The 16,155-nt window shown below is 43.3% G+C and overlaps 1 protein-coding gene across 1 annotated transcript in view; it reads left to right on the plus strand.

Annotated features, from left to right (window-relative positions):
• The window catches only part of GP6 (glycoprotein VI platelet), a 28,038-nt gene extending 12,061 nt beyond the window's left edge, over positions 1-15,977 (plus strand). The window contains 4 exon segments of the mRNA XM_066265240.1: positions 12,584-12,676; positions 14,942-15,010; positions 15,546-15,721; positions 15,724-15,977. Of these exon segments, the coding sequence (XP_066121337.1) occupies positions 12,584-12,676; positions 14,942-15,010; positions 15,546-15,721; positions 15,724-15,762 (377 nt within the window). The 3' untranslated portion in view covers positions 15,763-15,977.
• Positions 15,978-16,155: the final 178 nt, after the last annotated feature.

Below are 16,155 nucleotides of genomic sequence, written 5' to 3' on the forward strand. Positions count from 1 at the left end.
CTCTGTCTGCTTTCCCTCTGGACCCTTTGATTCTGCCCCTGTCTCTATTCCACTCCTCAGTTCATATTGTTCATTGGATTCCTCAAATGAGTGCAGTCATATGATATTTTTCTTTCTCTGCCTGGCTTATTTCACTTAACATAATAGTTTACAGGTCCATCCATGATGTCGCAAAAGGTAAGATTTCCTTCTTTTTTATGGCCCCATAGTATTCCATTGTGTATATGTACCATAGCTTTTTAATCCACTGTCCACTGACGGACACTTGGGCTATTTCTATATCTTGGCTATTGTAAACAATGCTGCCATAAACATGCGGGTGCATTTCTTCTTTTGACTCATTGATGTGGTGTTCTGGGAATATTTTCATAAAATTGGGATTGCTGGGTCAAAAGGCAGTTCCATTTTTAATTTTTTTTTTTTTCATTTTTCTGAAGCTGGAAACAGGGAGAGACAGTCAGACAGACTCCCGCATGCGCCCAACCGGGATCCACCCGGCACGCCCACCAGGGGCGATGCTCTGCCCACCAGGGGGCGATGCTCTGCCCATCCTGGGCGTCGCCATGTTGCGACCAGAGCCACTCTAGCGCCTGAGGCAGAGGCCACAGAGCCATCCCCAGCGCCCGGGCCATCTTTGCTCCAATGGAGCCTTGGCTGCGGGAGGGGAAGAGAGAGACAGAGAGGGAAAGCGCGGCAGAGGGGTGGAGAAGCAAATGGGCGCTTCTCCTGTGTGCCCTGGCCGGGAATCGAACCCGGGTCCTCCGCACGCTAGGCCGACGCTCTACCGCTGAGCATTTTTAATTTCTTGAGGAATCTCCATACTGTTTTCCACAGTGGCTGCACCAGTCTGCATTCCCACCAGCAGTGCAGGAGGGTTCCCCTTTCTCCACATCCTCGCCAGCACTTAGTATGTGTTGTTTTGTTAATGAGCGCCATTCTGACTGGTGTGAGGTGATATCTCATTGTGATTTCAATTTGCATTTCTCTAATGATTAGTGATGTTGAACATTTTTTCATATGCCTATTGGCCATCTGTATGTCCTCTTTGGAGAAGTGTCTATTCATTTCTTTTGCCCATTTTTTGATTGGATTATCTTCCTGGTGTTGAGTTTTACAAGTTCTTTAAATAAGTTCTGATAACTCACTCTCAGGTTACCTTTTTATAGACATTTATTCCTTTCCCGCATCCTTAACCTGTGGCAATCATCCCTATTTTTATTATTGGGAGACAGTTCTTAGTTCCTTAATTCAGAACGTTGAGAATATAGTTATGAAAATTTGTACCATTCCATGTTCTGCTCTCATATAGCCTTGGTAGTCTTTTCCAGGGTCCTGAAATTATGTGATTAAATTTGTACTCTGGTTACTGCCCCTGATTTTTCTTCATTTCTCTAATTTTGTCATTTTGTGAATGTTATATGAATGGAATCATACAACGTGGGATCTTGGAGTTTGCCTTTTTTTTTTTGTCCCACTCAGCCTAATTCCCTGAGATCCATCCACATTGTCCCATTTATTGGTAGCATATTCCTTTTCACTGCTGAGTAGTATTCCATAGCATGCCTGTGCCACATCATGTTTAAATCTAAATTTAAACACAACTTTTTTTTGTATTTTTCCAAAGAGAGAAGTGGGGACTCCCATATGAAATACAGAGAGACAGACTCCCTTATGTGCCCAACCAGGATCCACCCAGCAAACCCACTAGGGGGCGATGCTCTGCCCATCTGGGGTGTTGCTCTGTTGCAACTGGAGCCATTCTAGCACCTGAGGCAGAGGCCATGGAGCCATCCTCAGTGCCTGGGCCAACTTTGCTCCCATGGAACCTTGGCTGTGGGAGGAGACGAGAGAGATAAAAGAGAGGGAGAAGGGTGGAGAAGCAGATGGGTGCTTCTCCTGTGTGACATGGCTGGGAATTGAACCCAGGACTTCCACACACCGGATGGATGCTCTACCGCTGAGCCAACCAGCCAAGGCTCTAAACCAGGGGTCCCCAAACTTTTTACACAGGGGGCCAGTTCACTGTCCCTCAGACCATTGGAGGGCTGGACTATAAAAAAAACTATGAACAAATTCCTGTGCACACTGCACATATCTTATTTTAAAGTAAAAAAACAAAACGGGAACAAATACAATATTTAAAATAAAGAACAAGTAAATTTAAATCAACAACCTGACCAGTATTTCAATGGGAACTATGCTCCTCTCACTTTCTCAATGAAAGAGGTGTCCCTTCCAGAAGTGCGGTGGGGGCCAGATAAATGGCCTCAGGGGGCCGCATGCAGCCCGCGGGCCGTAGTTTGGGAACCCCTGCTCTAAACACAACTTTAATGAGAGTCACAAGAAGAGAAATAAAAGCAAACAAATAATACCCAAGCTGTGATTATACCACAGCTCAGTGAGCAAAAGCTGGGCTTTGATGAATTGGTTCCATCCACCACAAAAGGCCCCCAGGGTCTGTTCCTGCCCTCAACAGGAGCTACAAATTTAAGGGCTGAGGGGGTTCAGGAAGTATTCTGGTGTCTAGGTAGAAACAATGTAAAGTTGCTGGTTAAGGAAGTGGCCTTAGCAGGAAGGGGAACTTCTTTAAAATTTTTTTTATATTATTTATTTTTATTTTTTTTATTTTTTATTTTTTATTAAATTTAATGCAGTGACATTGATAAATCAGGATACATATGTTGAGAGAAAATATCTCTAGATTATTTTGACATTTGATTATGCTGTATACCCCTCCCCCAAAGTTAAATTGTCTTCTGTCACCTTCTATCTGGTTTTCTTTGTGCCCCTCCCCTCCCCTAACCCCTCTCTCCTTCTTCACCCCCTCCCCCTCCCCCAACCCCCCCCCGCCCCTGTTGCCATCACATTCTTGTTTATGTCTCTGAGTCTCATTTTTATGTTCCTTCTATGTATGGATTCATCTTAGTTTTTTTTCTGATTTACTTATTTCACTCCGTATAATGTTGTCAAGGTCCATCCATGTTATTGTAAATGATCCGATGTCATCATTTCTTATGGCTGAGTAGTATTCCATAGTATATATGTACCAAAGCTTTTTAATCCACTCATCCTCTGACGGACATTTGGGCTGTTTCCAGATCTTCGCTATTGTGAACAATGCTGCCACAAACATGCGGGTACATTTCTCCTTTTCGAGCCGTTCTATGGTGTCCTTGGGGTATATTCCTAAAAGTGGGATAGCTGGGTCAAAAGGCAGTTCGATTTTCAGTTTTTTGAGGAATCTCCATACTGTTTTCCACAGTGGCTGCACCAGTCTGCATTCCCACCAGCAGTGCAGGAGGGTTCCCTTTTCTCCACATCCTCGCCAGCATTTATTCTGTGTTGTTTTGTTGATAAGCGCCATTCTGACTGGTGTGAGGTGGTACCTCACTGTGGTTTTAATTTGCATTTCTCTAATGATTAGTGATGTTGAGCATTTTTTCATATGCCTATTGGCCATCTGTATGTCCTCTTTGGAGAAGTGTCTATTCATTTCTTTTGCCCATTTTTGGATTGGGTTGTTTGTCTTCCTGGTGTTGAGTTTTACAAGTTCTTTACAAATTTTGGTTATTAACCCCTTATCAGACGTATTGTCAAATATGTTCTCCCATTGTGTAGTTTGTCTTTTTATTCTGTTCTTGTTGTCTTTAGCTGTGCAAAAGCTTTTTAGTTTGATATAGTCCCATTTGTTTATCCTGTCTTTTATTTCACTTCCCTGTGGAGATAAATCAGCAAATATATTGCTCCGAGAGATGTCCGAGAGCTTACTGCCTATGTTTTCTTCTAAGATGCTTATGGTTTCATGGCCTACATTCAAGTCTTTTATCCATTTTGAGTTTATTTTTGTGAGTGGTGTAAGCTGGTGATCTAGTTTCATTTTTTTGCAGGTAGCTGTCCAATTTTCCCAACACCATTTGTTAAAGAGGCTGTCTTTACTCCATTGTATTTCCTTACCTCCTTTGTCAAATATCAGTTGTCCATAGAACTGTGGGTTTATTTCTGGGTTCTCTGTTCTGTTCCATTGATCTATATGCCTGTTCTTATGCCAGTACCAGGCTGTTTTGAGTAAACAGCCTTGTAGTATAACTTGATATCAGGAAGTGTGATATCTTCTTTTTTAAGATTGCTGAGGCTATTCGTGTTCTCTTTTGGTTCCACATAAATTTTTGGAATATGTGTTCTATATCTTTGAAGTATGTCATTGGTATTTTAATTGGTATTGCATTGAATTTATAGATTGCTTTGGGTAATATAGACATTTTAATGATGTTTATTCTTCCTAACCATGAGCACGGTATTTGCTTCCACTTGTTTGTATCTTCCTTGATTTCTTTTATTAATGTTTTGTAATTTTCCGAGTACAAGAATTTAGTCTCCTTGGTTAAGTTTATTCCTAGGTACTTTATTTTTTTGGTTGTAATTGTGAAGGGGATTGTTTCCTTAATTTCTCTTTCTGACTGTTCATTGTTGGTGTATAAAAATGCCTCTGATTTCTGAGTATTGATTTTATATCCTGCCACTTTGCTGAATTTATTTATCAGGTCCAGTAGTTTTTTGACTGAGACTTTAGGATTTTCTATATACAATATTATATCATCTGCAAATAATGATAGTTTTACTTCTTCTTTTCCAACCTGAATGCCTTTTATTTCTTCTTGTTGTCTGATTGCTGTGGCTAGGATTTCCAGGACTATTAGTGAAAGGGGGCACCCCTGCCTTGTTCCTGATCTTAAGGGTATTGCTTTTAATTTTTTCCCATTGAGTATGATGTTGGCTGTGGGTTTCTCATAGATGGCTTTTATCATGTTGAGGTATGTTCCCTGTATTCCCACTTTGCTGAGAGTTTTGATCATGAATGGGTGCTGGATTTTATCAAATGCTTTTTCTGCATCTATTGAAATTATCATATGGGTTTTCTCCTTCTTTTTGTTTATGTGATGAATCACATTGATTGATTTACGAATATTGTACCAGCCTTGCCTCCCCAGAATAAATCCCACTTGATCATGGTGTATGATTTTTTCCATATATTGTTGGATCCGGTTTGCTAATATTTTGTTGAGGATTTTAGCATCTATATTCATCAGAGATATTGGCCTATAATTTTCTTTCTTTGTGTTGTCTTTGCCTGGTTTTGGAATCAGAATTATGCTCGCCTCATAAAAGGAGCTTGGAAGTCTTCCTTCCTCTTGAATTTTTTGAAATAGTTTGAGAAGGATAGGAGTTAGTTCTTCTTTGAATATTTGGTAGAATTCCATTGTGAAGCCATCGGTCCCTGGACTTTTCTTTGTTGGGAGTTTTTTTTTTTTTTTTTTTTTTTTAATTTTTTTTTTTTTATAATAAATTTTTATTAATGGTAATGGGATGACATTAATAAATCAGGGTACATATATTCAAAGAAAACATGTCTAGGTTATTTTGTCATCAAATTATGTTGCAAACCCCTCGCCCAAAGTCAGATTGTCCTCCGTCACCCTCTATCTAGTTCTCTGTGCCCCTCCCCCTCCCCCTAACTCTCTCCCTCCCTCCCTCCCATGTCCTCCCTCCCCCCCCCCTTGGTAACCACCACACTCTTGTCCATGTCTCTTAGTCTCATTTTTATGTTCCACCAATGTATGGAATCATGTAGTTCTTGTTTTTTTCTGATTTGCTTATTTCACTCCTTATAATGTTATCAAGATCCCACCATTTTGCTGTAAATGATCTGATGTCATCATTTCTTATGGCTGAGTAGTATTCCATAGTGTATATGTGCCACATCTTCTTTATCCAGTCTTCTATTGAAGGGCTTTTTGGTTGTTTCCATGTCTTGGCCACTGTGAACAGTGCTGCAATGAACATGGGGCTACATGTGTCTTCACGTATCAATGTTTCTGAGGTTTTGGGGTATATACCCAGTAGAGGGATTGCTGGGTCATAAGGTAGTTCTATTTGCAGTTTTTTGAGGAACCACCATACTTTCCTCCATAATGGTTGTACTACTTTACAGTCCCACCAACAGTGAATGAGGGTTCCTTTTTCTCCACAGCCTCTCCAACATTTGCTATTACCCGTCTTGTTGATAATAGCTAATCTAACAGGGGTGAGGTGGTATCTCATTGTAGTTTTGATTTGCATTTCTCTAATAACTAATGAAGCTGAGCATCTTTTCATATATCTGTTGGCCATTTGTATCTCTTCCTGGGAGAAGTGTCTGTTCATGTCCTCTTCCCATTTTTTTTAATTTATTCATTCTTTTTAATTAATTAATTTATTTTTATTTATTTATTTATTTTTGTATTTTTCTGAAGCTGGAAACGGGAGAGACAGTCAGACAGACTCCCACATGCGCCCGACCGGGATCCACCCGGCACGCCCACCAGGGGTGATGCTCTGCCCACCAGGGGGAGATGCTCTGCCCCTCTGGGGGGTTGCTCTGCCTCTACCAGAGCCACTCTAGCACCTGGGGCAAAGGCCAAGGAGCCATCCCCAGTGCCCGGGCCATCTTTGCTCCAATGGAGCCTTGGCTGCAGGAGGGGAAGAGAGAGACAGAGAGGAAGGAGGGGGGGGTGGAGAAGCAAATGGGCGCTTCTCCTATGTGCCCTGGCCGGGAATCGAACCTGGGTCCCCCGCACGCCAGGCCGCTGCTCTACCGCTGAGCCAACCGGCCAGGGCCTATTCATTCTTTTTAGAGAGGACAGAGAGAGAGGGAGAGAGAGATAGAGAGAGAGAGAAGGGAGGAGGAGCTGGAAGCATCAACTCCCATATGTGCCTTGACCAGGCAAGCCCAGGGTTTCGAACCGGCGACCTCAGCATTTCCAGGTCGACGCTTTATCCACTGCGCCACCACAGGTCAGGCTGCTTCCCATTTTTTTTTATTGGATTGTTTGCTTGTTTGTTGTTGAGTTTTATGAATTCTTTGTATATTTTGGATATTAGGCCCTTATCTGTGCTGTTGTTTGAAAATATCATCTCCCATTTAGTTGGCTGTCTGTTTTGTTGTCAGTTTCTCTTGCTGTGCAAAAGCTTCTTAGTCTGATGTGGGCCCATTCATTTATCTTTGCCTACACTTCCCTTTCCTTTGGAGTCAAATTCATAAAGTGCTCTTCATAACCAAGGTCCATGAGTTTAGTATCTATGTTTTTTTCTATGTACATTATTGTTTTCCTTCACACACACACACACATTACTGTGCGCGTATACACTTGGTGATGAGTAGCGCAAAGAGTGTTTAAAGACACACTCAGAAATAAGTAAATCAGAAAAAAACAAGAACTACATGATTCCATACATTGGTGGAACATAAAAATGAGACTAAGAGACATGGACAAGAGTGTGGTGGTTACCAAGGGTGGGGGGAAAGAAAGGACAAGGGAGGGAGGAGGGAGAGAGTTAGGGAGAGGGGGAGGGGCACAGAGAACTAGATAGAGGGTGACGGAGGACAATCTGACTTTGGGCGAGGGGTTTGCAACATAATTTGATGACAAAATAACCTAGACATGTTTTCTTTGAATATATGTACCCTGATTTATTAATGTCATCCCATTACCATTAATAAAAATTTATTTTTAAAAAAAAAAAAAGGAAAAAAAACACACACTCAGCACTTATAATTGTGACTGTGATAACCATTGTGAATTAGATAGTCTCGCTGCTCTGCCACACACCTGAAACTAATTCAACACAGAATGCCAACGGTCCTTGAAAAATTAAAAAAAAAAAAAGTTAAGAAAAAAGATGTACACAGTTCTGTTAGCACCCAGAAAGGTGGCTTCTCTGAGCAGTCAGTACTTGATGTGGGCGCAGTGGGTGGGCTGGGCGGCAGGAGAACAGATCAGTGGTGGGAAAGAGGCGGCTGATTGGTCCTGCTGCAGGACAGATAGAATGGTGGTGGGAAAAAGGCGGCTGATTGGTTCTGCTGCAGGATAAGGATTAAACAATGGTGGGAAGGAGGTAGCTGATTGGTCCTGATGCAGAGGGATGAACAGGTGGTGGGAAGGAGGCGGCTGGTTGGTTCCGCTGAAGGAAAGGCTGGAACTGTGGTGGTAAGGAGACCGCTGATTGGTCTGCCATAGACCGGTAGTGGAAGGAGGCGGCTGACTGGTCTTGCTTCATGAGAGGCTGGACCGCTGGTGGGAACGAGGTGGCTGATTGGTCGTGTTGCAAGGCAGTAGTGGGCGATGGGGAGGGGCTTGTGCTCCTGAGACACCCACTTTCTTCTACATAGGTTGTGTGCCCCTTCCCCAAGCTTATCCCACCTCTACCTACGAGGCCAGGTTTTGATCCTGGGAACAAAACCAGGTCGCAGGGACCCAAAGAAAAGGGCAGAACAGAGGGTCTAGACTCAGAGACAGGAGTTGCCATTATCAATTAGCCCCAGAATGTGGTAGCGGTGCCTTTCAAATGCTAGTTAACGCGCAGGACAGTCCAGTGATGTCAGCTTTACATTCATTGCCCTGGTGAGGAATCTGAGTGGCAGGGATGTTTTGTTTTTGGCTCAAAAACTACATCTAACAGAGCACAGGATTCCCTCTTTTTCCTTCTGTTTTAAAGATGATTTTATTTGATTTTACAGAGGAAGTGGGGGGAGTGAAAAGTATCAACTCATAGCTGCTTGACTTTAGTTGTTTATTGGTCCCTTCTCATATGTGCCTTGACTGGGCAAGCCCAGGGTTTCGAACTGGTGAACTCAGTGTTCCACGTTTACAGTTTATCCACTGTGCCACCATTCCCTCTTTTTCTGATCTCTCAGGGACCTCTGTGACAGCCAGGCAGTTATCCGCAGAAGCACCTTTCTCTGTAACAGGTAAGTCCTGAAGGGTTCACCCTTGTGTCTGGGGTCCAAGTCACGTGGACCTCTTCTTTTCCTTCTCCTCTTTGTCTAGAGTTCTTAGTTTGATCCACTTGTCTCTTTCCCTTATTTTTGCCTATAGGAAAAGGTAAGTACAGCCAGACCAGTGGTGGTGCAGTGGATAGAGTGTCGACCTGGGATGCTGAGATACCAGGTTCAAAACCCCAAGGGCGTAGACTTGAGCATGGGCTTCCTAGCTTGAGTACGGGGTCACTGACTTGAGTGTGGGATCATAGACGTAACTCCATGGTCCCTGGCTTGAGCCCAAAGGTCTCTGGCTTGAGCCCAAGGTTGCTGGCTTGAGCAAGGGGTTACTGGCTCAGCTGGAGGCCCTGGTTGAGGCACATAAGAGAAACAGTCAATGAACAACTAATGTGCCGCAACTACAAGTGAAGGCTTCTCATCTCCCTTCCTGTTTCTCTGTTGCAAAAAAAAAAAAAAGTGAATATCATATGTAAATAGATATTATTATGTGACACTACTTCTATCTAGCCTAAGGCTGGTGGTTTATATCTGACGTGTACAAGAATATCTGAGTGGTTTATAAAGTTGTAGGTTCCTGAACTTTGTGCTTGAGCCTCTGACTCCTTTGGTCAGTGGTTCTCAAACATTTGTGAGCCTGAGAGTTACCTGGAAGGAGGGGCTTCTAAGGGACAGATTTCTGGACCCATAGAGTTTCTGATTCAGAAGATCTGGGGTGGGATTCAATAATTTTCATTTCTAACAAATTCCCAGGTGATGTTGATGCTGCTGGTCTAGGATGCCGCTCTGAGGACCATCGCACTGAATTCTGTGTGAGCCACAGAGCTCCCCCCTTTTCTAAGGCACCCCAGCTGACCCTGGTGAATTGGATGACAGCCTCTGCCTCCGGAAATAAGGCAGTTGGCTGTGGCTTCACTGACATTTCCTGTGTCCCAGGGTAGACCCAGATTTCAATAAATGAAAACCATGTTGAAGAGAGCCAGACTGAGTGTGGTGACATGTGGGGTTGGGGGGCAGTATGGGACATGAGAGACAGTGATTGGAATTTTTAAAATTGAACTTACTGGTTAACATGATTATGCACGTTTCAGGTGCACAATTCTATAACACATCATCTGTACACTGTATTGTGTGTTCAGTCCTCACCCATCATCTGATTGGAATTTTAAAACTTTTTATTTTGAGATATGAACTCACAAGAAGTTGTAAAAAGAGTACAAAATGTACTCCTTGCCTTGATTTACTGAATGGTTTTATCTTACATAATTATAGTACTACGTAAAAACTGGAAAGATATCACAGAGATATTCCTCAGGTTACTTTTTTTTTTAGGGTCGTAGTATACAGTCTTTTTAAAAAATTTTAATTTATTGTGTTTACATAGATTCTAGTGTCCCCCTGAATGCATCCCCCCTTCCCCATGTTCCCCTCAACATTCTCCTTTCCCCCTCCCCATAATGCCCTTCCCCTTCCTTCCAGGATTTGCTTTTCTTCTCTCATCCATCCTATCATCCTATCATCCCCTTTCCCTCTGTCCGCTTTCCCTCTGGACCCTTTGATCCTGCCTCTGTCTCTATTCCACTCCTCAGTTCATATTGTTCATTGGATTCCTCAAATGAGTGCAGTCATATGATATTTTTCTTTCTCTGCCTGGCTTATTTCACTTAACATAATAGTTTCCAGGTCCATCCATGATGTCGCAAAAGGTAAGATTTCCTTCTTTTTCATGGCCCCATAGTATTCCATTGTGTATATGTACCATAGCTTTTTAATCCACTCGTCCACTGACAGACACTTGGGCTATTTCCATATCTTGGCTATTGTAAACAATGCTGCCATAAACATGCGGGTGCATTTCTTCTTTTGAATCATTGATGTGGTGTTCTGGGAATATATTCATAAAATTGGGATGGCTGGGTCAAAAGGCAGTTCCATTTTTAATTTTTTGAGGAATCTCCATACTGTTTTCCACAGTGGCTGCACCAGTCTGCATTCCCACCAGCAGTGCAGGAGGGTTCCCCTTTCTCCATATCCTTGCCAGCACTTAGTATGTGTTGTTTTGTTAATGAGCGCCATTCTGACTGGTGTGAGGTGATATCTCATTGTGATTTCAATTTGTATTTCTCTAATGATTAGTGATGTTGAACATTTTTTCATATGCCTATTGGCCATCTGTATGTCCTCTTTGGAGAAGTGTCTATTCATTTCTTTTGCCCATTTTTTGATTGGATTGTTTATCTTCCTGGTGTTGAGTTTTACAAGTTCTTTAAATAAGTTCTGATAACTCACTCTCAGGTTACCTTTTTATAGACATTTATTCCTTTCCCGCATCCTCAACCTGTGGCAATCATCCCTATTTTTATTATTGGGAGACAGTTCTTAGTTCCTTAATTCAGAATGTTGAGAATATAGTTATGAAAATTTGTACCATTCCATGTTCTGCTCTCATATAGCCTTGGTAGTCTTTTCCAGGGTCCTGAAATTATGAGATTAAATTTGTACTCTGGTTACTGCCCCTGATTTTTCTTCATTTCTCTAATTTTGTCATTTTGTGAATGTTATACGAATGGAATCATACAACGTGGGACCTTGGAGATTGCCTTTTTTTTTTTTTATCCCACTCAGCCTAATTCCCTGAGATCCATCCACATTGTCCCATTTATTGGTAGCATATTCCTTTTCACTGCTGAGTAGTATTCCATAGCATGCCTGTGCCACATCATGTTTAAATCTAAATTTAAACACAACTTTTTTTTGTATTTTTCCAAAGAGAGAAGTGGGGACTCCTGTATGAAATACAGAGAGACAGACTCCCGTATGTGCCCAACCAGGATCCACCCAGCAAACCCACTAGGGGGCGATGCTCTGCCCATCTGGGGTGTTGCTCTGTTGCAACTGGAGCCATTCTAGCACCTGAGGCAGAGGCCGTGGAGCCATCCTCAGTGCCTGGGCCAACTTTGCTTCCATGGAACCTTGGCTGTGGGAGGAGACGAGAGAGATAAAGGAGAGGGAAAAGGGTGGAGAAGCAGATGGGTGCTTCTCCTGTGTGACATGGCTGGGAATCGAACCCAGGACTTCCACACACACCGGATGGATGCTCTACCGCTGAGTCAACTGGCCAAGGCTCTAAACACAACTTTAATGAGAGTCACAAGAAGAGAAATAAAAGCAAACAAATAATACCCAAGCTGTGATTATACCACAGCTCAGTGAGCAAAAGTTGGGCTTTGATGAATTGGTTCCATCCACCACAAAAGACCCCCAGCGTCTGTTCCTGCCCTCAACAGGAGCTACAAATTTAAGGGCTGAGGGGGTTCAGGAAGTATTCTGGTGTCTAGGTAGAAACAATGTAAAGTTGCTGGTTAAGGAAGTGGCCTTAGCAGGAAGGTGAACTTCTTTTTAAAAAATTTTTTTATATTATTTTTTATTTATTTTTTTGATTTTTAAATTTTAGAAAATTAACTTTAACAGGTGACATTGGTCAATAAGAGTACATAGGTTTCTGGTGAACGCTTCTATAGCATTAGAACTATTGATTGCATTGTGTGCCCATCACCCGAAGTCAAATCATTTTCTGTCACTGTGTATTCATTCGTCTTTTCTCCCCTCCCCCTGACCCCCTCCCACAGGTAACCATTTCACTTTTATCTCTGTTCATGGGTCTCAGTTTCGTATTGAGTGGAGCATCTTAGGCTCAGAGGCTGGGATCAGCCTGTCCTTCCATTGAGCTCACACAGTCCTACTGACATACTTTTTACTTTTTGAATTTAGGTATGTCACATACCACGAAATCCATAAAACCCACTGAGATGGCAATAAGAACAACAACAACCACCACCACAACATTAACAACAACAAATGTTGGTAAGGACATGGAGAAACTGGAATCTTTATACATTGCTGGTGGGAATAAAAAATGGTGCAGCTGCTGTGGAAAACAGGTTGGCGGTTCCTCAAAAATTGCCACATGGTGCTATCATAGGATTACCATATGTTCTGTTCTTTTATAAATGGCCTACTGGAGTGCTGAATTGAAACTAAGCCTGAATTTCAGCCAACTTAGATTATTGCCCATGAGGATCCTTCCAAGCTTTGGTTATTAGCATGGTTGCTGAATCTTACATTTCTTTCTACTCGAAGTAGTGGTAGACTGATCAGATAAGATATAATTCTTTTTTTTTTTCTGAAATGGGATAAATTATGTTTTTCTAAATTGTATTTTGATAATTATATAAAGAACAAGTCGTTTAAAAGAAAGATAAAAGAAAAAAAAAAAAGAATTGCCATGTGGTCCAGCAATTCCACTCATAGGTATGTGTCCCGGAAAGTTAAAAAACATAACCAGGCACTTAGACCTCAGGAGGAAGGAGGATGAGGATTGGTCTCTGTCTTCCACTATCTAAGGCTGTTGTAGGCTTTTAATCTGTGTCATGAAATCGTTTGACTCTTCCCAGGAAAGTCCTTGAGGATGGAGGATGGGATGGAGGTAGGCTCCAAGCTTGGGGACGGAGGAACATTCTGGGTCGTGTGATCGTTTCAAAGATGGCAGAGCCAAGCCTACAGTGGGAAGACCAGGACTCATCCATACACACTGCTCTTCTGATTTGTTTCTGACCCATGTATTCAGCTCCACTTGGATGATGGCAGCCTGTCTCCCATGCATCCTGTTATCACTCTGGTCCAATGCACACATGCTTTCCTCATGCTGTGGTACATTTCCCTTTGCTTTTCTTGGGAAGATGTGTCCATTGCCCTCAAAATAAAGAATCTTGAGAATGGGTTAGATGTCTCCATGGAGTCAACCCAATTTGTGCTTTCTATAGGCTCTTCCTAAAACCCTGATGGGCTTCTTCCCATCCTCCTTTTGAGTCCCTACTAGGCTCCCAGTCCCACTCAAGATGTAGCCTGAGCTTGTTTTGCAATGATTTTTTTGGGTATTTTTCCAAAGATAGAAGCGGGGAGGCAGTCAGACAGACTCCCGCATGCACCCGACCGGGATCCACCCAGCATGCCCAGCAGGGGCAATGCTCTGCCCATCTGCCCAATGGCTCTGTGGCGGCCAGAGCCATTCTAGCACCTGAGGTGGAGGCCATGGAGGCCATGGAGCTGTCCTCAGCGCCCAGGCCAACTTTGCTACAATGGAGCCTTGGCTGTGGGAGGGGAAGAGGAGAGAGAGAGAGAGAGAGTGAGAGAGAGAGAGAGAGAAGCAGGAGGGGAAGGGGTGAGAGAGAGAGAGAGAGAGAGAGAGAGAGAGAGAGGCAGGAGGGGAAGGGGTGGAGAAGAAGATGAGTACTTCTCCTATGTGTCCTGACCGGGAATCAAACCCACGACTTCCACATGCCAGGCTGATGCTCTACCGCTGAGCCAACCGTCCAGGGCCTGTGCAATGATTTTTGATTCTGTGCTCTGATATGGGCCACAGTTGAGCCACAGGGAGTCTGTTGAAATGTTTCTGGAATCTTTCTATCCTCTGCTGCTGCACAGTAGCCACTTGCTCTGTCTTTACTTCCATGTCCCTATGGCTTCTATTTCTCAAGAAAGCATTTTCTGACAATCTGGGCTAGGTTGGTAGTGTCCTCTGTGCTCCTTCTCTGTCCTTGTTCTAACAGGGGCACCTATTAGAGCCATTTCGCACTATATTAAAATGATCACTTTACGTCTTGTTCTCTTGTAGTAGCCTGGCAACCCCTTCTGGTCAGGAACTGTGTCTGCTGCACCTTCGGGTCCCTGAGGTTCAGCACATGACTGAGGCCCTGGGAACTCCCTGGAGATATTTGCGTGGCAGGACAAGAAGAGCTAGCATGTGTGGAGTGCTAATTACATGCCAAGCATGGTGCCTTATGCTATTATTATTGTTACTAGTTTATCCCTTTGAGTAGTGAGTTTTTTTCATGCTCGCTGACCTCCAGGAGTGAGTTTTTTTTAAAAAATGAAATTAGTTCCAGTTCCAGTTTTATTAACTTAAAATCATGTTTTTTTGATAACCAATTTATGGACATAAGAAGAACATACATTTGCCTTTCTTTAGTGTTGCCTTACACACGTACGATCATACTCTGGATTGTCGGGAGGCACGAGGACGTCCATGAACATTTGTACTACTCAAAGGGTTAATTTTCCCATTGACAGGGGCAGAGGAGATCTCAGAGCCTTCTAGGAATATCACTATCTTTCCAGGTGGGCCAGGATCTCCAACTGGTAAGTTGTCCCCTTTGGTCCTTCCTTCTCCCCACCCCTGTGTCTTTATTTAATGCTGACTTCTTTCCCTCTACAGAAGTGAGAGCTGTGTGGTCTTGGGTCCTGGTGTGTCAATTATTAAGGGGAGGAGAAAAAAATAGTATATGGAGCTCAGAATTGGGCAATAAGATTGGGTGGGAAAATCAAGATCTTCTAATCTAGAGGATCAGAGAAAGAAAAATTCCATCTCTTTCCCCACCCTTCATAATAGTCTTCTCTTCTACAATTAGCCAAATAACAGTTGGTGTCTGTGCATGGGGTGGGTTGTATCAGAGGCCTGTGAGGGGCTGTATATAAGAGATTATGTTTAGGGGACTGGGCTTATCTGGCCTTGATCCTGGCAAAGGCCCAGGAAGGAGACTGGCATTCGATTAGCTAGCAGAGAGTATTAACAGGATCTCAGATGAGGAATACAGCAGTGAGAAACCCACATTGTGGCTTGGAACGGGTCCTGGGGATGAGTCCTTGGATGCCCCTGTCTGTGTTCATTCCTCAGGTCTCACTGGCCAGTACTACACTGTGGGTAACCTGGTCCGGATATGCCTTGGGATTGTGATTCTCATCTTCCTGGTGGGGCTCCTGGCAGAAGATTGGCACAGCTGGAAGAAATCCCCACTGCACTGGGTCAGAGCTGTCCACAGGCCACTGCCGCCTCTCCCACAGACCCAGAAATCACTCAGCTGTCAGGATCGGGGTCGACCAGATGGTCATAACCTTGGTTGTCACCATTAGAACCCCAACAATTGGTTGCATCTAGGAGATATAGGTCATGGGAGCAGGGAGTGGATGCTAGCGTCTCCTCATGGATGTCTTGTGCCTTGTGGATCTTACGGCTCCCTCAATGGACCCACCCCTTTCCTCTTCCTCCAGCCTTCTCTCAGATGGGTTCTGGGTGGATCTCTGCACTGGGTCAGAATCCATGAATAAATACAACCTTCTTCATGAATGCTTTCACTTTTATTTTTATTGATACCCTCGCGGTGCAGACATTTCACCATAACAGGGTTAAGTGACTTGTGCATGTTTTATGTAAGTTAGAGACACAACCAATACTAAAATTACATCCAGCTCAGCTGCTAACAGTGCTGAGAGGGCCCATAGGAAGG

The sequence above is a fragment of the Saccopteryx bilineata genome, chromosome 3, assembly GCF_036850765.1.
Source record: "Saccopteryx bilineata isolate mSacBil1 chromosome 3, mSacBil1_pri_phased_curated, whole genome shotgun sequence".
Taxonomy (NCBI): domain Eukaryota; kingdom Metazoa; phylum Chordata; class Mammalia; order Chiroptera; family Emballonuridae; genus Saccopteryx; species Saccopteryx bilineata.